Source organism: Arachis ipaensis, chromosome B6 (assembly GCF_059453495.1).
Source record: "Arachis ipaensis isolate K30076 ecotype BB chromosome B6, ASM5945349v1, whole genome shotgun sequence".
In the NCBI taxonomy this organism is placed as follows: Eukaryota; Viridiplantae; Streptophyta; class Magnoliopsida; order Fabales; family Fabaceae; genus Arachis; species Arachis ipaensis.
This window is the reverse complement of record NC_142441.1, coordinates 12,196,916-12,224,102: the sequence shown is the minus strand read 5'-3', so window position 1 is coordinate 12,224,102 and position 27,187 is coordinate 12,196,916. Positions and strand designations below refer to the sequence as shown.

Sequence of the window (27,187 nt, the reverse complement as noted above, 5' to 3'; positions counted from 1 at the left end):
TAATATGAGAAGCAATGCTTAAAAAAAAAGTAAAAATAACGAAAAAAATAATAATAAAAAGAAAAAATACAACATTAAAAAAGATATTTTTATATTTTTTAATAAAATTTCAGTGTCAAAATAAAAAAAATTTATATCTTCTTCTTTCACTGTCTTAACAATAACTTGTGTCACTGTTAAAAAATTTTGATGTCAAAATTGAGAAATTTCTGTATCACAATTAAAAAGTTATTGTACTATTTTCTGATAAATTTTGTATAACTCCTTCTCTTTTTTATTATCATCATTATCTTGTTCTTTTTTTTATTTTATTTTTTTATAATTCTTCTTATTTTACACTTTTAACAAGAATAAAAAAATCAAATAAAAAAATACATAATACTTTAAAATTATTGAATTTGGATCAATTTAATTATTAAAAAAAATTAAATGTATACAATTGGTATAAATAAATTTTAATATTTCATTACGTATATCACATAAAAAATTTATTTTTTTACATCTAATACGTGAATGATCATTTATAAAAATTGTATGTACTTTAATCATTTTAAAATATTTTACACTAGTAATATATTAAAAATTAAGCTTTTTAGTATATATATATATATGAAACTATATATATTAAAATTTTTAAAAAAAACACGAACATTTTTTTTGTGTTGGTGAATTAAAAGTATTATGTGATTGTATTTATAATTTTTAAAAGTTACAATACTTTTAAAAATATCTAAAAATATATTTTTTAAGTTAGTTTATTTTTATTAGAATTAAAAAATTTAATATAATTTGATATATTAATAAATATTCAAAATTTTATATTTATATTTGTGTATTATCATTTTAAAATTTTAAAAGTTATTTTATCAAACATAATTTTTATTATTTATGTTTATTAAAATTATTTTTAATTTTATTTATTAAATATAAGTAATATAACTTTTTAGAAAATATATAACTTTTTATTTATTTTAATTTTTAATTTTATTTATTAGAGGTGCGGGTAGAAGAGATAGGATATACCCTGAACTTGCATTCAACCTTATCTATAAGTGTACAGTAACTCGGGTACCAGACGATTCGGGGAGATCCTTCGGTTTGTAAGGTGGGGTATCGCCTGGTTCTGGGTTATGGGGATTGGAGATGGAACAGCCGACGTCCCGAGATCTTGGTGCGGTGAGGGGGTGCCACCTGCAAAGACACTTCGACGCTCTAGTCAGTCAGGTGTGCAGGTGAAAAGTGGGTAAGGTGATATGTGTGATGTACCTTGGGGGAGGGTAGGACCCTCCCCTTATATACCTTGTCAGAAAAGTGGTCCCCATAGGAGAAGGCCTCCTTCCAGGAAGTTTCCTTCTCCCCAGCTGTTATGCAGCTGGCAAGAAGGGTGCGTGGCCGGGTCGCCAGACAGGCGGGTACGATGACCCGCCCAACCGGGTCGGTAGGTCTTCGGGCCAGATCGGTCTCCATGCCTAACTGGGTTGGGCCGTAACAACAAGCAAATCTGCATTCTATCCGAATGGATTTGATCAGATTGGATATGCGCGAGTAGGATATATATTGTTAGTTCTATAACTACCTATTTCTATAAATATCGTACTTAATTCAGGTATTTTTTAACTCCGATTCATTTAAATTGCCTAAAATTATTGCTAACTAAACATTAGAGTTCCTTACAAATATTTTCACCATTATTTAGTCGAAGTCAGCTTCACTCTTCTGGTAAACAAGTCAAAACCTTCCTTCAAAAGAGTCTAGACTTTGCGTTTAAATTCATACCATATTAATTTCAAGGTGAGTTATATCCAACCCCCTCTAAAACAAGATGTAAATTATCTTCTATGATGTGGCACATTTTAATTGGATGTTTAATTTTAGTTTGAGTTAATTTAACCCACTAAGAGTTAATAACTTAATATCTTAACTAAAGTAGGGCCATTTTGTAATTAAATAGTTTTATAAGATGGATGATTATATAATTTTTGTAAATATTAAAAAGTAAATTTATGTTTTTTTACCATTGTTCTGAAACCAATGCACCGCAGCCCCATTCCTCTCTGAAATTGAAAGAAAAAATCAACTCAAATCCTACCCACCCATTGACCCAATCCCGCCGCCCGCAGCCTGCAGCGACACCAACCACCGCAGCCACCTCAACCCCGCAGCAGCTTTGTGAAGGTATGGCGTTTGATATAAGTAATAAAAAGTTACTGTTGAATAAAAGATCACTATCTGCTGTTATTTTTCTCATTGGTCTTCTGGTGCCATTTTTTTCTTTCTATAAGACATATGTGATCGCGTGGTGAAAGAGTTGGAGACAGTAGGTGTTTCAGGGTCTTTTCTTTTGGCTCTAAGATGTCTGATGATCTACATGTAACCAATGAAGTAAAAGGGTATGATTCAGGAAGGTTGAATGAATCCAATGAAATGGCAAGTGATGCTAGGGCCAACAAACATTCTGATAAAAGGTCCAAGAAAAAAAAGGGAAAAGTCACTGGAAGCATAATTTGGGGTAAGAAGAAAAGATTCAATTTTTAGTATTTTAGTAAATTATACAATTATTCATTTTAGGATATAATTTAATTTTAAAATAGTTTAATCATAGCTAACATAACCACCAATTAAAGAGTGACATATTATAGAAAGTAAATTACATGTTATTATAACAATCTATTCTATTATATAAAAATCGGATGTTTGCACTTAATGATGAAGCTGACGTGGCATACTTCAGAGAGTATTTCCCAATTTAACTGTTTTAACTCATTCAATACAATTTATTGCACTGACTTAATTATATCAACTAATTGATTTGATTAGATATTTAAATATTAATATAATTATTATAATTATATTACTTAATTAATTATATTACATTAATTATAATTCGTTATATTAGTGAATTAGTCTTTTCATTTATAAAGTCTAAAATAAAATAAATAAGTTGTTATTTATTCTAATTAAATTTATTTATATACTATATATGAATTAACGTTAATTTATAAAACATAGAACTTGTGGATTGTGATAAAAACGCAAATTAGAAAAAAAAAACGCATACAATTATAGAAGAATTAAATCTATTCTCTTTATTTATTTTTAACCATCGTTTTAGATTTTAATTTTTTTTAAAACCAGTGATAGTGGAATTTTATTGATGCTAGATAAAATTATAAATTGTTGCTCTTTCAATTAAATCATACCACATACAAAAATAAATTAAATTAAATAAATCGAATTTGCATTTCTATATAAATCGAATCGAATAAATTCGATTTAGACAAATACGTAGTAAATTGAATTCATAAGGTTCGAATTATATGTAACTTCTGAATAATTATAATGTTATGGATATTTTATATAAAAATTAATACAAAAATAATTTAAATTCCGTACAATTTTTTTTTTGTATTTATGAGGTATTAAAAATGAACGAAAAAATATTGTATGAAATTTGAATTTTTTTTGTATGGATTGTTGTATAAAATACTAATATCATTATAATTATTTATTTTAAAACATAGTACAACTAAGATTTTACTAACAATTTTAAATAAAATATTTTTATAAAATTTTAAAATTTTTTTATTATGAGCACTTTTTGTAATTATTATAAATAATTTTATAAAATTTAAAAATGGCTTAACAGATGTTATGAGTAAACTGTCTGACAAAAAAACTGATTAAAAAACCGGTCGTATATGTGATTAATCGGTGAACCGTTAGAACTTGTCAGTTTTTTTAAAGGGTTTTCGGTTTGTTAATAATTCCTCCAAACGGTGCCGTTTTAACTTAAAAAAAAATTGAATCCCCAACGGCTTAAGCCCGTAACCCATTCCCACTCCTACACTCCTCTCCTCTCCTCTCTGAAATTGACGTGAAATTTTGAAATTGAAAGAAGAATCCTAGCTCCCCAAATCGCGATCCCGTAGCCGATGCAGCGTCAAACTAAGAGAGAGCGTGCTGAGATAGAAGAAGAAACTATTATAGTTAAAGCAACAGCAGAGGCTGAAGGTCAAGCACATGAAGCAATTGACTGAGGATCATAAAAGGAGAATGCTTATAGAACGGATGCAGGGTGAAAGAGATAAATAGCTTGCTGCGATCAACACATCCTTTGGTCATATTGAAGGTATGCAACTGTTAACAAACCTTTTGGGAATTATATCAGATTAAGAAACAAAAAATTGGTACTATATATCAAATCTTATTCTCATACCCTTTTTATTCTGTACGTCTTGAAATGCCAGTATTTATGATACAAAATGATTTGCCAACATACAAAAATAAAATAATTTCATGCCTTTTCAAAACTTCTTGTGATTTACAGTACCTAATTATTGCATGTAAATACAGTGATTTCCTCTTCAGCATACATTGCTTTTTATTTTGATTTTTCAAAATTAAACCCCATTTTGCCATGTAAATGAAACACAATAAATGTTGGCCGTTAATTTCTATCATAATTTTGATAATTATTTTATTTTATTGATAATTCAGATTCTTTAATCTTGAATAGTCCAAAAACTTTCCGTCTTTTTTCTTAGTTGGATTTTGATAGAAACGTCAAGATTTTTGCAATCTTTACCAATACTGGGGCTGAACAGTGTTGTGACTCTCTATAAATATAGCATGGATGACCACCATACTTACTGTTTATCTGTACTGAAATTCATAATATTTGAGTAATTTTGTTGTGGCAGGTAGCAATGGCAGTTAGGTGAGTTCATGTGCCATGTGGTGAATTTCACAATATTTTTTTTATCTTTCACTAAATATGAGGACTTTGATTTTTAGGTATGATCTCATCAAGTGTATCAATGCTGGTCCAGAGTATAAGGTGTGAAAGCTCAAAGTACGTGTCATTAGACTTTGCTCACTTTGCAAATTCTGGGGTGAAGGCACCTATGGAGATGGTTGTCCTTGATGAAAAGGTAAAATCTTCTCTTTGCATTTGAGATTTATTTTCGTAATGACTGAGTAATAAACCTCATTTATCTATGACTCTATAAAACTAATGCATTCAGGGGGATACAATTCAATACTCTATTAAAGGCATATTTGTTCCTATCTTCGATGGTCTACTCGCTGAGAGCAACGTGTACGTGGTCACTAATTTTGCAATTGCTTTAAATACCATCAAGTTTAAATATACTAGACACGAATTTAGAATCAACTTCAAGAGGGACACGATTGTGCGTTCGATACAAGACTCTTCAGTTCCATTGAACGGATTCAATTTTATTCCGTTCAAAAAAAATCATACAGAGTCTAAAGAAGATGGTTATTTAGTTGGTAAGTACTTTGTTAGAGTAATCTATCACGCATGTGTTGTTTAATTGTTTGAGGTCTATATTTTACACAAAATAATTTATCATAATTTTTGTATTACATAATATGTCTATATTTAATGTATGTCATCTGAATTGGCTGATGCGCCATTTTTTGTTATAGGTATGGTACTAAAAAAAATTGTATTATTTAGTAAAATTATTCTTCAATTCGTTATTGGCTTTATTTTCTATTATTTTGTGTTTTATTTTAACACATCTAAACACAAATTTTATATATATAACAACTAAAGAATTAGTCCATTTAAAGGAATCGTTGGTAAAAAGTACTAACCTATTTATTTTTTGTTTCTTCACGAACTTCGATTTCTAAGCTCTAACTATTTATTAACAGTCTTTTATATTTCTATTTTTAAAAAAAATTAAAAAAATATGATTTCAATATGGATGAAACTTTGGAAAAGATATGTCATTTTTGGACAAAAATTTGAGCAGATAGAGTTTTATTAATGAAAAGATTGGTGCCTTTATTTTGTAGATGTGATAGGTCAGCTTGCCTCTAAGGGTAACTTGGTCGAGTTCACACGGGACGGGAAGCCGTCAAGTTATATCACGATAGAACTTGATGATCTTGAGTAATGCTTAATATCTTTTTGATAGTGGCTTTTATTTTAAAATCTTATTTTGCAATTTTGTGCATCTCTTTACTTTACAAGCATTGCTATTTCTTATAGGGGTGGACAGAAATTAAAGGTAACGTTATGGCAGACTTTGGCTTTTAACTTGCTCAAATATTTGGAGGAACACCCGTGTCTTACCTATGTGGTTATTCTCCAAATGGGCAAGATGAAATTTTATAGTGGTTTGTTTATTTTGCTGGTATTTGAATGCATGTTTTGTGTCATCATATGCTTCTGGTATTTTCTTTAATTTGTTATGTCTTTTTGTAGGGGTCATGGGTGTTTCCAACATAAACTACAATTCGAAACTGTTTATCAATGTTGAGTTTTCATCTGCCAGGAATTTCTTTACAAAGTACAGTGTATATATCAGTAGTGTGGCTAGCAGAATATTTATACAAGGTTTTTGATTATTTAACTATTAGCAAATTTCATAAATTATGATTTAAAAATGCAAGGGTGAACAAATTGGATCCTGTTGACGGACAAGGCATAATGCCGCTGGTCTGTGATCAACCTGTTTCAATTGAGGAAGATTTTTTGCGTCTGTCAGTCTACAAAACAATTGCTGAGATAAAGGAGCATAATCAGGTAAAATTCTTTCTTATTAGTCTTCCTTTTTTTCAATTATTATGTCTAATGTTTGTTGGATCATAATCTCAATTGTTGTGTTGTACCCTTACATCCATTGATTTTAGGATGCTGTATTTGTTACTACCGGGACAATTAAGGAAGTTGAGACCGAGTTTGGTTGGTGGTACAAAGGATGTAAGAAGTTTCGTCATGGCTTAAGGGAACTTGAGAAAAGATATTTCTGTCCCAATTGCGTTGAAGACTACGGGTTCTATGTGCTAAGGTATGACTCACGATACTTCTTTAACATTGACACACTACATACTCTTTGTCTAAGAAAATAATGGTATAAACTAATTATTTGTATTATTTCTTGATAAATTTTGTTGTTGAATTCTATCATTCATGATTCAGTTAGCCTAATAAGTTAAAGATAATTGATTTTAAATAAGGCTAACCATCTCTTTCAAAGCATAACATATAGCAAGAGTTAAACATAATTAACCAAATGAAAGGGTTTCATTGACTTAACAGTGTCGAAGAACAATAATAATACAAATTTTGACGTACATAAAAATGTGCATCAAATTACTACAAGTCAAAGAACAGTGTGTCGAGAAATTGGTATCTCATCTAATATTCTCAGTTTACAATCCAGTGAAGATAAATGTGACATTTTTCTTACTGTAATTGACTCATATTTATCTAAATTTAATTTATATCAGTTTAATGACAAAAATTTTCTATATATTTCTCATTACTCATTCATAGGGAAGCAACTATCTATGTATGGTGTACACTGTGCCTCGCATGGAATTGGACAGGAAAATACTCCTCCTAATTATGTAAGACCTTCTACATCAGAGATAAGATCTAAATCTTTAACTCTACGGATGGATCCCTCATTGTTCCGTACAATCCAGAATTGTTGCTCAAGTTCGGGTGCCACATAAATATGGAATACACATGCCAAACAAGTTCTATTAAGTATCTGTTTAAGTATGTACACAAGGGTAATGACCGCGTAACAGCTACTCTATACAATGCTGGTGATCTATCAGAAGCCACACAAGTTGTTGACGAAATTAGGAATTACTACAATTGTAAGTACATTTCGGCATGTGAGGCAGTCTGACGTCTATTTGGATATGAAATCCAAGAGAAAGAACCATTTGTGATTAGACTTCCATTCCATTTGGAGGATGACTAACCTGTGGTTTATGGTGAAACTTCTAATGTGAATGATATCGTCGAAAGAGCAATATCTCATAAGTCCATGTTTTTGGGATGGATGGCAGTGAACATGTCATATCCCTATGCTCGAAGTCTGACTTATGCTGAGTTTCCAACCAAGTTTGTTTGAAAGGACGATTCTTCAAAGTGGTTTCCTCGAAAGAAAGGCTTCGCAATTGAAAGGTTGACTCATGTATCTGCAGGTAATGACGAGTTTATATTCAATTTTGATCTTACTTATTTAATGATTTAAATTTAAAATCTTAACAGCCTGTACCCCATGTCCATTTTATTCGATTTATCTACACTAGAAAATAAATGTTCAAATAACTTTCAACAGTTATAATCTATAGATTATACAATTTTTTATTTTTCTATATTTTTTAGGAAAATTATTCTTATACGGATGTGTAGCTACATAATAATTAAAATAGCGTAGCTTAATCTATTTAACAACTTAAAAGTGGGATTTTAACCAAGTTTTTTGCAGCAAATACTGAAGAATATTACCAACGACTTCTCTTGAATACTCAAAGAGGATGTATGAGTTTTCGAGATATAAGAACAGTAGGAGGAACAATTTATGCTATGTATAGAGATGCATGCTTCGTCCTTGGACTCTTGCAAGATGACAAAGAATTCATTGATGCAATTAAGGAAGCAAGCTCATGGGCCTCAGGATCATATGTTAGGAGGTTATTTGTCATTCTATTAACATCCAACAATATCTCAAGACCAGAACATATCTGGGATAGATGTTGGTATGAACTCTCAGATGATATTTTGTATCGACAGAGAGCCGTGATGAACATGAGGGGTGAGTTTTTATTAATTTCAATGATAAAAGTTCTTCCTTATTGATCATTTTTAGTTTGATTGAATTTTTACAGTATCGTATAATATGCAGAGTTAACAATGTCAGATGATGAGATTAAGCAGTTGTGCTTAATGGATATAGACAAGATCTTACATTCCTATGGTAAAACCTTGAAAGACTATCCTCCTATGCCTTTAGTAACTGAAGTTGATAGTTCTTTGTTAACCGAAAGGGTTATTAGGGAAGAGCTAAACTTTAACAGGGATGATTTAAAGAAAAATGCCTCAGACATGTTAGCCATCGCAACACCTAAGCAGAGATATGCATTCGATAAAATTGTTACAGCTGTGTATTGTGATGAAGGGGAGTTTTTTCTTTGTGTATGGTCATGGGGTACTGGAAAAATATTTCTCTGGAACCTTATGTCTGCTGAGATTCGCTCAAGGGGTGATATAGTGTTAAACGTTGCTTCGAGTGGTATTGCATCTTTACTTCTTCCCAATGGAAGAACGACACACTCAGGATTCAAAATACCACTGAATATAACTGAGGATTCTGTATGTAACATCAAACCTGGTTCCCCTCAAGCAATGTTGCCGTTGAAAGCCAAACTTATAATTTGGGATGAGGCTCCAATGGTTAGTAGGTACTGCTATGAAGCGCTTGATAAATGCTTGGGTGATATCATGAGGTGTTCTCCAACATATAGCAAAAATTTTCCCTTTGCAAAAAAAGTGGTTGTACTAAGTGGAGACTTTAGACAAATTCTTCCTGTCGTTCCACGATGATCGAGACAAGACATCGTTCATTCAACCATGAATTCGTCTTACCTTTGGAAGTTTTGTCAGGTGCTCAAACTAACAAAAAATATTAGACTCTCTGTAGGGACGACTGCTTCAAATCAAGATGAGACAGAGCAATTTGGTGAGTGGTTATTGAAAGTTGGTGATGGTCTAATAGGTGACAATATGGATGGTGAATCTGAGATATGTCTTCCAGGAGATATTGTTATTCCTTATTCGGACCAGGCATTTGATGAGTTGGTTCATTTTTCTTATCCAAATATTTTGGAAAACATGTCCTCAAAGGATTTTTCAAAGCAAGAACTATACTGGCTCCCACACTAGATATCGTTGAAGAGGTCAACAACCATCTGATGGCTATCATTCCTGGAGGGAAAAATTATATCTTAGTTCAGATTCCATTTGTATGGATGAAGGGAATATGGAGAGTCAACTAGATTTCTATAGTCTTGAATTACTGAATAGCATAAATTGCTCTGGTTTGCCTCCACATAAATTAATACTCAAGGTTGGTGTTCCGGTGATGTTACTGAGGAATATTGACCAATCCAGTGGTCTTTGTAATGGTACAAGGCTACAAGTTAGGAAGCTTGGAAATCATGTCATAGAATATGAAGTATTAACGAGTAACAATGTTGGTCATATTGCTTTGATTCCCAGAATGAATATGGTACCAACAAATGAAACTATCCCAGTTAGATTCCAACGAAGGCAGTTTCTCATAATAGTATCGTTTGCCATGACAATTAATAAGTCTCAGAGACAAATTTTATCTCATGTTGGATTATACTTGCCCAAACCAGTTTTTACATATGGCCAACTATATGTGGCACTTTCAAGAGTTAAGAGTAAAAAAAGTTTAAAAGTTTTACTTATGAATCACGTAGGAATGTCTGCAAATTCAATCATCAATGTTGTTTATAGAGAAGTCTTTAAAAAAATAGTATTCTAATGTAAATATTTTAATTTTATTTTAAATTATGTATCAATGTATAATTATTTTACCTTAAAAAATATAAAATAATTATTATTTACTTTTTTTAAGTTAAATTTTAATTTTGATAATAATTTTATAAATTTCTTAAAATAATAATTATTTTGTACTTTTGTTTTAAATATCAAAACATATAATTTTTTTTATTTTTATAAATTTTTCAGCACGGGTCATATACTAGTTATTTTTTAAAAATGAAAGTTTCACCTAAGTGGCCTGAGTAGTGTGGTCACGGATGTCGGGATTATTGATAAGGAAAAATGTTTAGGTAACATTGCTTTTCATAAAAATCATTCTAATTTAAGATAAAATCTAGGTTGTCACAACTCAAAATAGTAAATGGACGTTGGAGTGTTCGAAAATTGAAAGTTGAATGAGTAGTGATCCGACGTATAAGTTCGGTAGAGTTGTGGATCATTTGACCGAAACTCTTTGCATAATACAATATTACAATTACTTGTGGAAGGAGTTGCAATATAACTGTGAAAAATAAAATAAAATTTACAAAAAAGAATTGCAATATTGCGCAATGCAAATGCTTGTGAGGCAGCAAAGTATACGAAAGGAATCTGACCTTACCTCTCTAAGTCCGTAGACCAAGACCAATTATGTCTTTAGCCTAATTCATACGAAAAGTTTATATTCATTAACCTTTTTGGATTAAATATAATTATTCTTAACCCTAACCAAAACACCAATAAAGGAATCTCATAGCCGATAATCATTTCACGTCATAAAACTCAATTTCAAACATAAGCATAGCTTTTAACTTTTAATTTGAAAATATTTTCGTTTTCTACCATTTCTTTAATAAAAACCTTTTAGAGTAAAGTATTATTTTTATACTCATCGATCGAATAAATTTTAAAATTATTTTTAATGTTTAAATTGTCCTATTTGATTCCTTAATGTTTTAAAATCGTCTTAATATTATTCTGTCGTTAATAATCTGTTAACAGAATTAACAATAAGACAAAATTAAAACGATTTTAAAATGTTAAGAATTCAAATAGAACAAAAATATTGAAGACAAAAATAATACATTACTCTTAGAAAAATTATCAAAACATGAAAGTAAAATAAAAGTAAATTTTAACAAAATAAATTGCATTACGAATTCAAATACTTGTAGAATAATTAGTAAATAAACTTCTAAAGAAAGAAGGAAAAAAATGAACATGATACATATATAATAAAGTATAAATTATATCTTTTTGTGTCTGATGTATTGATTATTAAACTTCTTTCATTTTTAATTTAAATAAACTTTATTTTACACTTTAAAATAAATTTTAATTTATTCTTCAATAATATCAATTTTTTTACAGTACATAATTATTTATTTTTTTAATCATATTTAAGTAAATTATTCTTAATCAAATCACTTTCATTTTAAGTATATTTTTTTTATTTTACTTTTAAACTCATCATGAAATATTTGTAAAATGTCTAGCTATTACATAAATTTACAAAAAAAAAAATAGTACGGTATATATATAATAAAATATAAATTATACATTTTTGTCTCTAATGCACCAAAATTTTTTAATGTTTAATTTAATTAAATTTTATTTTTAATTTTAAAATAAATTTTAATTTTATCCTTCAATAATATCAATTTTTTTACGGTGGATGATTACTCAATTATTTTTTAATTGTATCTAACTAAATTACTCTTAATCACATTATTTTTATTTTGAATAAATTTATTTTTTTAATTTTATTCTTAATCACATTACTTTCATTCTAAGTAAATTTATTTTTATTAAAAATAAAATTAAAAAATAAATAATTATCCGCCATAAAAAATTAAAATTATTGAAAAAAACAAGTAAAACTTATTTAAAAGTAAAAAAAAGTTTAACTAAATTAAACATTAAATAAGTTCGGTATATCATAGAGTAAAAAGTATAATTTATATTTTATTGTATATGTACTATACTCTTTTTTTTTCTTTTTCAGAAGTTTATATACTAGTCATTCTACAGGTATAAGTAAAAATCTTGATCTTGTAATGCAATTTATTCCATAAAAATTTATTATTATTTTACTTGATTTAGTAATTTTTTTTAAGAGTAATGTATCATTTTTGTCCCCAACATTTTCATCCTATTTAAGTTTTTAATATTTCAAAATCATCTCAATTTTGTCTCACCGTCAATTCTGTCAACAGATCACTAACGATAGGATAACATTGAGATGATTTTGAAACGTTAAAGACTTAAATATGACGATTTAAATATTAGAGACAATTTTAAGACTTATCCCAAATATTGAAAAAAAATATTTTACTCAACTTTTTATAAAAATATTAAATCATAAATTGCCACATTTGTTAGGTTTTTTTTTGGAAGTAGTTAAAGAGCCATGCCTTTTAATAAAAGGGAAAAGGGGTTTATTTTCATATTGAACTCCGCTGGGGAGATAACGAGGAATCTAAACTATGTGAATAATAGACTGTAGATTTAGTCTAAATACATATAAAAAAAATAAAAAATACTCTACAAACTACCAAAATAAAAAAAAAATTTACTCAATTATTCGAAAAAAATAACCATCCCAAACCCTAATTTATCAAAGTATTTCACTCCAATACCCTCTTCTCTCTCAATCGGCTGCCACCCCATCTTCATAAAAATAATCATCCGCATACCTAATAAATTGAACATTTAACATTTTAATTATATATAACTAAACCTAATTCAATAAAAATAATCATTCACATAACATTCAAAATAACCATCCGCATACCTACCAAAATAACTATCCTATAATATGTTCAGTTATGACTGTAGCCATTTAAGTATCCCAAAGTCCAAGAATCCTCCATGCAATAATAATGAACGAAGCATGCAAATTCAATCTCTTTCGTAAATATACACGAAAGAGTGTAGGTGAAGGGTGTTACATTTCTCAAAAAAAAAAATTCACGCCCTTGTCAACGTTGCCAGATGGGGTGCGTGGCGTAACAGCGGCCGACGAGTTCAGCAGCGAGGAGTATGACTTTATGGAAAGAGAGAGACATCGGTGGTTGAAAACGACTCCGAGATTAACTTCCGACGCAAGAGAGAGAGACGAGCCTATCACAATGGACACGCTACGGAGAAAACTTGTCGTTTGCAATGATGGTTGCCGGAAGAGTGGCGCGAAAATAGCGAGCATTGAATGTGCGTCAGAGGACATGGTGCGTCGGGCTGACCGACGGAGGTAGAGTCGTAGAGACAGTGCCGGTGAGAGGCTGCGGCGGCGTCAGTATAGCCAGCGTACGATATGAGGATCGGAGAAGATGACGACAAATTTTAGATGTATATTAAAAATTATGGTGAAAATAGAAATAATTACATATAGTGTGAATAAATTTAAATACTAATCCTAATTTTTAAATTTAATATTAAATAATTAATTAATGATCTGATTTTTAATTTTAATTTTACCTTATTTTTTTAATTCGTTGTTCACATTATTCACTATTAGCATTGTTTCCTATACTTTCTTTTCCATATTATATATATATATATATATATATATATATATATATATATATATATATATATATATATATATATATATATATATATATATATATATATACTATGTATGTATTTGAATGCTAATAAGTTATAGTTCAAATGGCATAGTCTTCCCATACTCAATTAAGAGGTTGCGAGTTCGAGTCTCCTATTTTGGTAAAAAAAAGAAATACGTATGTATTTGAATGTTGAAAAATTAAAGTCCATCTACGTGCCAGGAGAGAAAGGTCAATTCCACCCACTAACTCACTCATCATCTGTATTCTGTATCCCCACTTGCCACTAGTGTGTAGTGTGAGTGTATGACCCATTCAACAAGCCTTTTTAAAGAAAAACCATTAATTTGGATTGGTTTTTTAAAAAAAATATTTATCTTTTTATTTTCTACTATAAGAATATTTTGTTTCCATTCTATTTTCTATTTTTTATTGCTTATTTTTATAAGTTCGTAAATATTGTTTAATTTTTTGTGATGAAAAATATAGCGAATATATCAAGGAAAATAATGTACAATATTCTTTATCTTAAATAAGAGAAAGTGATTGAAAAAATATAAAAAAAATTGTTCAAACGATAATATAATTAAAAGTAAATAGATGGGTAGTATATATGACAAACAATACAACACAATTTAAAACAAATATGACAAAAATAATGACATAGTATCTGTGATATATTAACAAGTCAGTAACATTATCGGTAGATTATCATATACATATAGGTTATGAGGATTTTTTATTTAAATAAATTAAATAAATGTGTTAATTAGTGAAATAAATAATTTAAAAAATTATTATTAACATTCGTCTCAAAGCCTTATTTCGTTTACAGTATAAACGAGATCATTTTATACATCATTTACACTGTAAATGAAATAAGGCATATACGCGTGACACGTGTATATCTCGTTTATAGTGTAAACGAGATACGTGCAAAATCAATACATTTACAGTATAAATGAGATACAGTAAGACAAATTTTCAGCAGCTATAAAAGAATATGCAATTCTTGACATTCTCCATATATATTTTATATATTCTTCTCTCCTATTTTTCTCATAAAAAGAAGGCAAAAATGGCCAGTAATAGCGTATACATAGTTGTATGTGTTTACCCCAATTATCATATGAGAAATAGAGACAATGAGGTGATATTTTAATGGGAGAATTTGATACTCTTGCGCACTCGGCGTATAAGTTCGTTGTCCGAGTTGAAGAGTTTGATATTGAGTAACCTTGGTGACACAGGAATGAGAGAGGTCGGAAGGGTGGGGTATAGGTTGCTAGCACCGTTGGGTAATGAAGTTTTTTGGTTTCGACTATTTCGACTTCTGGGGGACGAGCATGTGCGACTCATATTTGACTTCCATGGGAGAATCATGGCGGAACAAGTGATGGAGTTTTCCACCAAGGTTGGAGATGTTGGTGGTGGTGGTTCTATACACTCGACCTTTGTGCAGGACGACCGACCTCTCGCACCACCACCCATTCATGTCGCCATTCCAGTGGAAGACATGGAGATGGGTGAGGAAGACTCCGACAAAGAATATGTTGCCGGTAGTGCCGATAGTGATTCTTCTGAAGGGGGTGATAAGGAGGAGTTTGTACTGGAGACGCCCGCCGAGACAGCGGTGTTGCAGGGTGTGAAGAACTACAGTATTCGCAGGAGTGCTGAGTATCGGATGATCTCGGACCGATTAAATTACCATGTGCATTGCCGTCAAGCTGCAAATGGGTGTCCATGGAGTCTCCATGGTGAGTTCAAGTTTAATTGAGGCGTATTTACTCATTTATGGTTGCTTTATCTTAAGTAGTTTCCAATCATGGATGTTTTATTTCGTTAGGGAGGTCCGTAGGGTTGGTGGAATGCACACTTGTTTAGCACCCACTATGTCCCAGGACCACCGACAGTTGGATAACAGTCTCATCTGTAAGGTCATCCTGCCGTTGATACAGTCCAACCCATCCGTCAGCATCCTGTCCTGTAAGGTGCGGTCCGACAGAGTTATCACTTCAAACCTTCCTACAGAAAGGTGTGGATGACGAAGCAAAAGGCATTTGCTTAGATCTACGGGGATTGGGAGGAGTCATACAACAAGGTACCGAAACTGCTTCAGGTGCTGCATAGTTGTTTCCCTGGAACTATTTGTGAGCTACAGGCCATACCGTACTACGACGGGCACCTTTTGGTCCGCGATTGTAGGATGTTCGACAAAGTATTTTGACCTTTCCATCCTATGTTGAGACTTTCAAGCATTGCAAGCTGTTTGTTTCCGTCGATGACACGCATTTGTATGGCAGATACAGTGGGGTGTTGCTTATTGCAGTGGCATAAGACGGCAATAGCAATATGCTGCCTATTGCTTTTGCTATTGTGGAGTCCGAGAGTACAGAGTCATAGTCGTTCTTCCTTACTAATTTGAGACGCCATGTTACCCCATAAGAAAGTTTGTTGGTTATCTCCGATAGATCGCAGGCCATCAAGGCTGCACTCAATGCCGATGATAGTGGTTGGCATCCGCCTAGGACGTTCCACGCTTACTATATTAGACACATGTCCGCGAACTTCATGATTTGTTTTAAGTCAGATGAGGGCAAACGATACCTTATAAACGCCGCTTATAGTCAAAGCAAGGTTGGGTACGAGTGGTACATGGATGCCTTAAGAAGGTTGTCGGCTGGGATGGCGGACTGGGCTGGCCATTTCAACCCAGAGATATGGCTGCAACACTATGACAGTTGTCGGTGGTTTGGTCATATGATAATAAATCTGTTGAAGTGCATCTATACAGTTCTCATGGGTAAACGGTATTTTTCAATTTGTGCCATCGTGCGCATCACGTACAAAGAGTTGCAGAAGTTGTTCGTCACAAAAGGCAGGGAGGCACAGTCACAGCTGGCTGCTGGAAACTGCTTCTCTCAGAGGCTGATGGCAGCCATGGAGAAGAATAGAGAAGGCATCCTGAAGATGTGTGTTACTCATTATGATCGGCGGGCTTCCGTATTTGTCGTAGAGGAGTTAGAGCCGTTCAAGGGTTGGTCATAAGCTACTAACTAAATTAATAATTATGTAGTAACAACCTAATATAGGAAAAATAAACTAGAGTTCCAAATTTCAATTAGGGCTTTTTTATCTATATACACATGGAAAATTCATTTATTCCCAAAATGCGCATAGGTGAAACTGTTCTCAAAATGCGCAGCTCCATTTCTTGTATGGTGGCCACGAAATAGATTTTAACACCATTTCAGGCAAGGTGGCCACGAAATGGGAGCACCATGTCAGGTACAGTAGGCACGAAATGGAGATCCCATTTCTTGCGTGGCAGCAGCGAAATGGACAGACGAAATCAGGGACAGTAGACACGAAATAGGGGCACGACAGAGGTGAGTTGGAGAGCATGTTAGGTTGGCCTCACACGATATGGACATCCCATGTCTATTGTACCGCACACGAAATGAGACAAATAAGTGTGTACCACACACGAATTGGAATAACGGCTAGGCTATAAAAACCCTTCTCCTGTAGAACTGATGCCACAATTCCAATTCTCACTTCTTCTACCCTCCCTTCCTCTCCGTGAATTCCATTTCCATAGAAGTTGGTTTCACCAATTTTTGGTGTGGAAATGCCATTTGAACACATTTATGTGGTCATATATCCTAACGGAAAAATTTCGCATACAGCCGAAGGGGTGACATTTATGTGTGATGACCCACTTTGGATCATGATTCCCCCACAATCATCTCTGCAACAACTAAAAAATTTGATTATGATGAACATTGGGTTGGTTGGAAAAAAGGAGATTAGTACCCTGATTTACAGGATGCCAGTTGCGGTAGCTAATTCGTTTGCATACCAGAAAATGCATATTAAATTTGACCAGCACGTGTCAATGATATTTTCGTATCATCGTAGCATTGGAAGCATCTATTCTATGGAACTGGAAGGCATCAGACGGGTGGAGCTGGGATCCGACAGTGTCACCGATAGAAGCTGATCTCCTCCCTCCAACAAGGGGGTGACTCTCAAAATCAGAGCATCGAAGTGCAAGTCCTAGGTCGGTGGGTGTGTGTGGTGATGCCTGATGAGGAACGAATTGATCTAAGCCATCAAATAAAGATGAAAAGTTTGTCCAACCAACTTGATCCATAGAATCAATCAGATCCTGTGTACCGCCCCCTGAGATGAACCACCCTCCTCGTAGGTACTATGATACGGCATATACTAATGCACGGTGGATGACTGAAAAGGGTCGCCCGCCACGAACGGCTGTGGGCAGTAGACATCCCCTGGCAAATGCGTCTCCGCTGGTGGACGCTCATGCTGATCCCAAGCATCAACCTGAGGTGGATCCTAAAGTGGAAAATCTGGCTCGTGCATGTCATCATCTCGGATAGCATGATGTCTGCCTTGTCGCACACGATGGTGCCTCCTGTCCTGTGGAACTGCGGGTAGGTGAACGACTGGGGCTCTCCCATACTCTGCCGGGGCCCCTTGCGGAATATCATCACCGCGGGGATCATGCAACACATCCGGGGATGACAAAAACCTCTTTGTCCTCGCGCAATACCACCTATAATAATCACCACTGGGATGCAAGGTATCTACTCGATCAATCTGTAGCCGATATGATATAGTCCGTCGGTTTGTCCAGACTTCAAACCATGTCTGGAGGCGGAGGGGCCGCCATCTATTGTTGTTGCGAGCCAACTGGCGATGAAAGGTGTCGATGTTTAACGGAGGGTTCGGCGGACCTTGTTTGCCACCGAATTTCCGCATGACTCTATCGATGTTAACAATCTCGATCCACCAGAACAAAATCAGCGGCACGATGGAAGTATAGAAATCACCATGTGGGGCTCCAAGAAATTTCACAGGCACCCTCGACAGAATACGTGCATCCCTGTACGGCATCCACGTAAACTACCAAAACCGAACGTCACAAAAAAAGTTAAACGAGAATAATTGGAAAAAAAATCATGCTCTAACAAACGAGAATAATTAAATCATCCGCCTTCAAAGTGTCCAACCTCAGACGGTGCCTTTGCAAGCGTTGCTCGGCGTAGTCATTCTTTCCTCTTTTACCTGTCCACCTATAAAGAAACATGATGATCATAACCACACTTAAATTTTGATGCACATGAAATAACATACAAGTCATAACTACGGATGTTATGTAACATAATATATTACCTTGTAGCTAACGGAAACGTAAATGGGCTCGTCACGTCCGGTGCCTAGAAAGAAAGCCTGAAGTATATCCAAGAAATCAGCAATATATGACAGCCAGACATTCCCTCGACGTTATAATCAGTCGTTAGGCACATGGCTCTATACAACCAACAGAGAACGGCGCTGCCCCAACTATATGTACTAATGGCATCATAGTTGGCCAAGAGAGGAAGATAACGGTCGTGAACCGTGTTGTTCGCCTTGTCAGGAAGTAAAACACCACCCAATAAATACATAATGTAACAACGTGTATACTGTACGATGGCGTCCTCAGGAGAGTCAAGAGGCATTTGTTGGAGTCTACTCCTGAGCCATTTCAATTTTATGTTATACGTTGTGGTCCCAACATGTCCATCAGGAACTTCACCAAGGAGTTCCTCACACCATTGCTAAATTTCCCTCTGGTGGAACTTACTCCAAGACCTTAGAGTGCCGCTCACCGGCTCACCGTCGATTGGTAAGCCCAACTGTATAGAAACATCCTCCAGAGTAACAATACACTCACCCCATGGGAGGTGGAATGTGTGGGTCTCATGACGTCATCTTTCCACAAGAGCGCTAATCAATGGGTTGTCGTATTCAAAACGCTTTATCAAAGACGTGTAATAGAATCCGGCTCTTCTTAGATACGGTTCAAGCATCTGCCTCCTAATTTTTATACTTGGATCTGCTTCATCTGAAGTAAAAACGTTGACTAGTGTGCCATGCGAAGTCAACACACGTGCCGACTGAAATAGAAAAGCAGCAAAACACAATTATTCAATTTACAACAATTTTTTTAATCATCAACAAATTTTTATTTATTTATTAAAAAAACTCACCTTCAGATATAAATGCGCAGAAATGTGAAATTCATCAAAACTATTAAGATTTTCTTCCACATTAATTCCACTACTACTCATTCTTATGAATTAAAAAAATATTTCTCTACCACAAAAAAAAATTTTAACCCCACCAAAAACACAACAACACACTAAACCCCACTACTCTCTCCTGTTTCCTACCCTTCGAATTGGTCCCATCTCCTTCACCCCCTTTTATATTGCTTCACCTACAACACTACAATAAATTGCCTCCCAAACTACCCACTGCATGCTCGTACGGAAACTGTCACTACTGGGACTTGCTGCCTTCATTGCTCCGCAGCCATTTCGTGCCTGCCATACGTGAAATGGGCCAACTCGTGTGTGCCTCCACTGAATTGGCCATTTCGTGTGCATCATACCTGAGGTTCACCATTTCGTGGCTGATGCGTTAGAAATGGATTATGTCAGACGGCAGACTCCATTTCATGGCCACCATTTTTGAGATGGCTCCTATTTCCATTTCCTGGCTGACCCTTGTGAATTGGCTGTGCGTATTTAAGGAGGAGTTTGAAACCATGCGTATAATGGGAACATTTTTCCATGCGCATTTCAGTAAAAATGCCTTCAATTAGTGACCTATTCCTAATGATACAAACTGTATTCTAGTTTTTGACAAATACCCTAAGCATGGCTATATATATATATGGGATTACATACAAATTAAAAGAACAAAACTAACCTTAAAGTCTTCTGCCTCGGCGTAATGTCAAGTCTCATTCAGCTGGTTGATGTCCCGATCACTACCTTATGCGCGCACCATTGTCGTATTACTCGCTAATATAGATAGAAAGGAATAAAGGAGAGAAAAAAGTGATCGAAAGATTAAAATTGGGGTCTAAAACCTTATTATCAACGATATATATTTATAGCCGTCCACCAGCCTTTGTAAACGAGATAAGGTTTGTAGACGAATTTCGATAATAATTTTTAAAATTATTTATTTTAATAATTAATATATTTATTTAAATAAAAAATTCTAGGTTATGATGGGTGAACAAATTACATGGACAAAATATAAACGATCAAATTTTTAAATCAAAATTTATTACAAACAATTTTAATTTAAAATATGACAATCAAATATGAAAATAACAAAAAGCGGCTAAAATTTTTATATATGAATAATTTTAATGTGAAATACAAAAATATTTGATTATTTTGGTGTTTTACACGGTTGTCGTAGTAACACAAAACATCATTGACGTTTTGCAATAAAAATTTTTTTTTAATCATGAAAGAACAAAACGTTAGTAACGTTTTGTAATAAAAAATATTATTTTAATTATTAAAACACAAAATGTCATTGACGTTTTATTAAAAAAATATTATTTTAATTAAAAAAACACAAAACTTCAATCGTAAATGGCCATAGTTGTGTTCAATACACAATTTAGTTCATGATTAAAGATTTCACCTCTAGTAATACAATATTACAAAAAAAAGTTCACAAAAAACAATTGCACATGGATGAGTGGACCATGGAGGGGTGCTGTTATTCCAGATTTGGAAGTACGTGCTAGCCCGCTTGTATTGAATGCAAAAAATATATATAATTCATCTATCTTATTTTCTAAACACACAGATTAAGATTATACATTAATTTTTTATTAAAATAAAAAAATTAAACTTTTAAGATATTTATTTTGTATTTATTAAAAAATAATATTACATAACGAATAAATATTATTATTTTTTGTTAATTTTTAACTAGTAATAATTTACATTTATATTTATAAATATTTTACATATAAAAAATATATAATTTATACTTATATTTATTAAATTTTTGTACATATGAATCAATACAGTTTATATTCATAAATTAATATAATTTATATTTATATTTTTTAAAATTTATACACATAAATTAATAAAATAATAATTTAATATTTATATTAGTCAAATAATAATAAAAATACTAAAAATTACTTGTCCTTAAGAATTTTTTTATTAAATATAAAAATTTTTACTAATAATAATTTTATCATGTGAAGATAAATATTAACTAAACTTTTATATATATATATATATATATTATGTAGAGAAAAAATTTGGATTGAAGGATGATAATTAAAGATTAAGATTTGTTTATTTTTTTTAGAAATAAAGTATTGCTGATTTTTAAAAAATAAAAAATTATTTTTTAAAAGATGTATTAAATATTGAAAATATAATAAACGTAATTTATTTAGAAAAATTAATTTTTTAACTAAAAAAAATTCAAATAAACACATAGTAGTCCTTAAAAAAGGAGAAAAATAATAGTAAAGGAAAAAAAAACTTCATTGAATGATTGGTGAAAGGAAAACTTATTAAATGAGGAGGAAGATGGTCGGACACTCCGATCCGACCCTACCCCGAAGACTTGTGCGATGACTGGACAAAAGTCTCCCGTGACACTGCAGTCAGCAGTCCACGAAGGCCGTTATGCCCCCTCGGCGCACAATAGCAATGTGATGTCACCCACTCATTCACTTTCCATTTTCCTCAATCCTCAAAGGGGTAAATGAGTCAAACCACGCTAACCCATCTCACACTCCACAGACCATACATAAATGAGTCTCCCAAGAGTCTATGGCTCAGTTGAGTTAACGCTAACCCCTTTTGTTTTCCGTGTCTTTTCTCCTGACTCGTTCTCTCCGCCATAGCAACGAAGTCTTATCCCCTTCTATTCACACAATAGAAAGTCATTTCTAGTCCATAGTTAGGTTCGGTTGTAATTATCACGGTGATCGATTCGACTTTTAGATCGGACGGCTGAGATCAGTTCAGATCCGTGATCAAATGGGCGGAGGTGGACCGAACGCGGAGGCACAGTATTCGACGGCCAAGACCTCCGTGTGGTGGGACATAGAGAACTGCCACGTTCCTAAAGGCTGCGATCCCCACGCCATCGCTCAGAACATCAGCTCTGCACTGGTCCGCATGAATTACTGTGGTCCCGTCTCCGTCTCCGCCTACGGCGACACCACTCGTATCCCCGCCTCTGTACAGCACGCTCTCTCCAGCACCGGCATCTCCCTCAACCATGTCCCCGCTGGTTTGTATCCACTCGATTATTACTTCAACTTGCTCTATCTGTTTTTTTAGATTGTTTTCTGATCTCTGGCTTTGATTGGAGTCTTGCATGATGAAATTGAAATTTAATTGTCTCTGTAGCGTCTGATTGAAGTTGAATTTTCCGTGTTTTAGTTCTGGTTCGTTTCTGTTATACGCTCAGTTGTTTGTTTGACTGATTTCCTCTTTAATAACGGTTTAAAGGATTCCTTAATCCCACCGTGGATGAGTTCTTTAAGCTATTTTGACCTTCGATTGCATGATTGTGCGGCCTTCAGATTAAATCTGAAAGCTGTTTAATTTATCGTTGATAAAATTAAATTCTTACCCGTTGGAATCATCACACTTGTATTAACTTGGATTTTGTATGGGGATTTGAAGTGATTTAATGGAAGGTCATGATGGACGATCTGATCCTCTGGAGGAATTGGCTAAAAGTTTGATGAATTCCTGGTTTCCTTTCATAAACCTTGCAATGTTTTGGTGTCACTGACCTCCTGGGCCTTACCACATACCTTTGATTAATTGTATTGTGGATTATGTGGAACTTGAGGGAAACATCTGATCTTGTTTTAACTAATGTTTAGTTTTTATCGACAGGCGTTAAAGATGCTAGCGACAAGAAGATTCTTGTTGACATGCTGTTTTGGGCAGTGGACAATCCCGCACCTGCTAATTATTTATTAATTTCTGGCGACAGAGACTTCTCTAATGCTCTCCATCAACTGCGGATGAGAAGATATAATATTCTTCTTGCGCAACCTCAGAAAGCATCTGCACCACTAGTAGCAGCTGCTAAGAGTGTATGGCTCTGGACTAGTCTTTTAGCTGGAGGGCCTCCTCTAACTAATGGCGAATCACAACAACTTGGTAATAATAGCCTTGTAACAAGTTCCGACACCTTAACAATTCCAGTCACTAGTGTCGCTCAGACACAGCCACAGGCTGATTCCTACACCGAAGTGCATGTAGGAAATCAGAAGTTTCCAAATGGAGGAGGAAGGGGATACGATCCTAGGTATCAGGGGAAAACAAATTGGAGAAACTCGGGTCAGACAAATGGACCCAAGGCCATGAATCCACCGCCAGTTGGGCATCAAGATAGTCGTAATAATATAAACTCTTATCGACCTGGCAACTTCAATCCAAATGTTTCTTCAAGTGGACCTGCTCCAAATTTTATTCGTGGCAATACTGAACAGTTATGGAACAATAGCAATAATATACAGGGAAATCATCAAAATCCTTATTCACAGCCTCCTTTAAGACCAAACAGTTTCCCGCTGCAACCTCCTTTTGCATCGAATAATTCTTACCCTCCAAGTACCCATACTTTTGCAAATTCACCATTGCCACCGAGGACTGGTGTCCCCAGCTTCACTGCAGTTCCACCACCAAATGTGCCTGAAATTGGCAATCTGAACATTTCTGGATATCCCAATGGTGTTCATAATCCACGTCCTGTTAAGCAACGCAGTGGGGAATTGAAGCAGAATCCTAACAATAATGCTCCACTTCCGGTAACATCAACTGTTGAACAAAATGGACATATGGTACTTAGCAATAGCACGCAACATTTACAAGGCTATTCAAATGGAAATGGTCCAGACCATCAACTTGCATCATCGACGGGTAATAATAACCATTCTGGTAATGGCATGTGGGGATCTCCAGGTTGCCCTAAACCGTCTGAATATGTCCAAGGCCTTATAGGGGTTGTTTTACTAGCCTTGAATTCACTAAAAAATGAGAAGATTATGCCAACAGAGGCAAATATAACTGATTGCATTCGATATGGAGATCCCAGGCACCGCAACACTGATGTTAAGAAAGCTTTGGAGAGTGCTATTGAGCAGCAGATGGTGGTGAAACAGAATTTAGGTGCTTTGCAGCTGTATGTTGGTAAGAATGATAAACTTTGGAAGTGCATAAATCCTATAGCTGGTAATCCTAAGCAGCACTCAAAAGAAACCTGGGATGAAGTTCAAAAGTTTCTGACAACTTCTTCAGGAAGATCAGCATTGATGGGTACTCAGTGCAAGTAAGAATGTTCCATACTAATTTGTTTTCACTTATTACAATTGTCTCTCTCTTCTTACATGTTGCTACTGTCTTTCTCTAGGTATGAAGCAGGTATAGTCATAAAGAATTTGTGCTTTAAGGAACTTTCTTTGGGTGATGTGCTTCAAATATTAAACATGTTGATTACTCATAAAAAATGGATTGTGCATCCTCAGTCTGGCTGGCAACCACTTAATATTACTCTTCCTGAGACTAGCCCCAATTCAGGGGCTGTAGCAAGCATATAAATTTCACCTGGTCTTGGTAATGGAAAGGCATCCAGAGAAAAGTAATGAGTTACTGAATGTATTAAGAGCCAGTTGGACTAGGAATTATCCAAATAAACCTCTTTTCCTAGGTAACGGTGACTGTAGTATTATAGATACTTTGAGTGGTTATGGTGATACCGATAAGCTTGAGAAAGAGATGAAAGATGCATTTGGAAAATAGTTGAAACATACAGAACACAGGAGTTTGTTGTGGATGCTGAGGTTTTTACTAAGGCCTGTTAACCAGTTAGTTTATCCTGGAATTAGTATGCCTTCCCCGGTTCTTGAGTTTATGGTCATCTCTTTATCTTCCTACAAATTGATATTTTGCTTGGAGGACGGTTTATTAGACTGAACTCCTTTGATCATCTGATTGAATATTCTACATAATCTTCAGGATATTTATCCGATGTGTCTTTTTGGAAGTACATGGACCTTCAGACTAGTTATGGAACCATCCTCTATGCTTTTGGAATATGACCTGAGAAGTTGTCTACCAAATTATCTTTATCTGGCCAACTTTGGAATGTGAATCCAGGAAATGTTTCATTGCCTTTTGTATATTGATGGCTATATCTTCCAAAATGTTACAGGAAGGTTAACTACTGGACCTAGAACATTGAAATTGTACAAAACTGAAGGAGACTGCATTCCCCCTGCAGTGAAGCTCATATTAAACTATTCTCAACAAAATTACAAGGTATGTTATGGAGTTTTGACTATGAACAAATCACGTTATGGAGTTTAGACAAGATGGTGAAACACAATGTTAATGCATTCGATTGCTTCTCTTGCTGCTGATGGTTCCAATGGAGTTGTTATATTTTACCTATTTATCTTAAATTAGCTTTTGGGTGGCTATCTGGCTCAAACAACGGAATTCGGTAATTCAATCGGAAGTTCGTCTCTGGTCTAGCTGATTTCTATTGCCCTTTTAATGTAGCATCTGCATGTATAAATGTTAGTAATTAAGTTGTGGAGTATTTACATATTTGCAGTGTATTATAAGAATTGTTTAATGACAATATTCTCTGCATTGTTTTTGGTTGGAATATGATTGTGGTACATGTTCTTAGTTAAATTTTCTTTCTGTGGACTGTTGGTACTGCTTTAGTAGTGCCAATTTTTGCCTTCTCCGATCACTGCAGGTGTACTGCTTGGAGATGTTCAAATTATTCGCTTAGTATATAAGTTTCATCCAACTTTTTCAACAAAATGAATTTTGAAATTTTCATCTTTGATTTACATGTTTGATCTCAATCAGAACTAGCTTAGTTTTCGTGGATGACTTCAGTTACCATCATGTAATCCAACTTTTATTTTTCGTTTACATACATTTTAAACATTATATATAAAAATTAAAAATAAAATGTATATTAAGTGATTTTTAATTGAGATAAGATTTTACGGAAATTATCTGTACACTGTAAATTTTCATTTCAACAATATTATTTAATAAAAAAATGTTCGGAGATTAATAAAATTTATTCTTTTTTTGCTAGTAGTTAACTAGAAATTTTTTAAAATTGTGAATTAAAAGTATATTATTAGATTGTTAGAGTAGAGAAATTGAGTTGATAACTAAAAATGAGTTGATAACTAAAAATGTTGATTGAAAATAATAAATTTTGTTAGTTTCTCTTTAATATAATAATGATTGTTTGTTATTGGTTATTACTTTTATGGGCTTTGCTACACATCCAAGTATTTTTTCATCCAAATAGATTAAACACCAACAAAAATCACTTTCATTAAAAAAAGCGTGATTACGTCATCTTTTTC

The 27,187-nt window shown here is 33.6% G+C and overlaps 3 protein-coding genes across 3 annotated transcripts; all 3 read left to right on the top strand.

The window, feature by feature from the left end:
* Positions 1-7,496: 7,496 nt before the first annotated feature.
* Positions 7,497-9,718, top strand: LOC148554633 (uncharacterized). Its single transcript, XM_088490418.1, has 4 exons — positions 7,497-7,644; positions 8,265-8,591; positions 8,682-9,229; positions 9,440-9,718. Exons 1-4 carry the CDS (start codon positions 7,497-7,499, stop codon positions 9,716-9,718), a joined length of 1,302 nt encoding a protein of 433 aa, XP_088346544.1.
* An 82-nt stretch (positions 9,719-9,800) lies between these two features.
* LOC107646538 (uncharacterized) lies at positions 9,801-10,346 on the top strand. The gene has a single exon (XM_016350719.1). It carries the CDS (start codon positions 9,801-9,803, stop codon positions 10,344-10,346), a length of 546 nt encoding a protein of 181 aa, XP_016206205.1.
* Positions 10,347-22,361: 12,015 nt separating this feature from the next.
* On the top strand, positions 22,362-26,486 carry LOC107645982 (uncharacterized). Its single transcript, XM_016350146.3, has 3 exons — positions 22,362-23,058; positions 23,676-25,116; positions 25,198-26,486. The coding sequence occupies exons 1-3, from the start codon at positions 22,803-22,805 to the stop codon at positions 25,382-25,384; spliced, it is 1,884 nt and encodes a 627-aa protein (XP_016205632.1). The 5' UTR covers positions 22,362-22,802; the 3' UTR covers positions 25,385-26,486.
* The last annotated feature ends 701 nt before the right edge of the window (positions 26,487-27,187 follow it).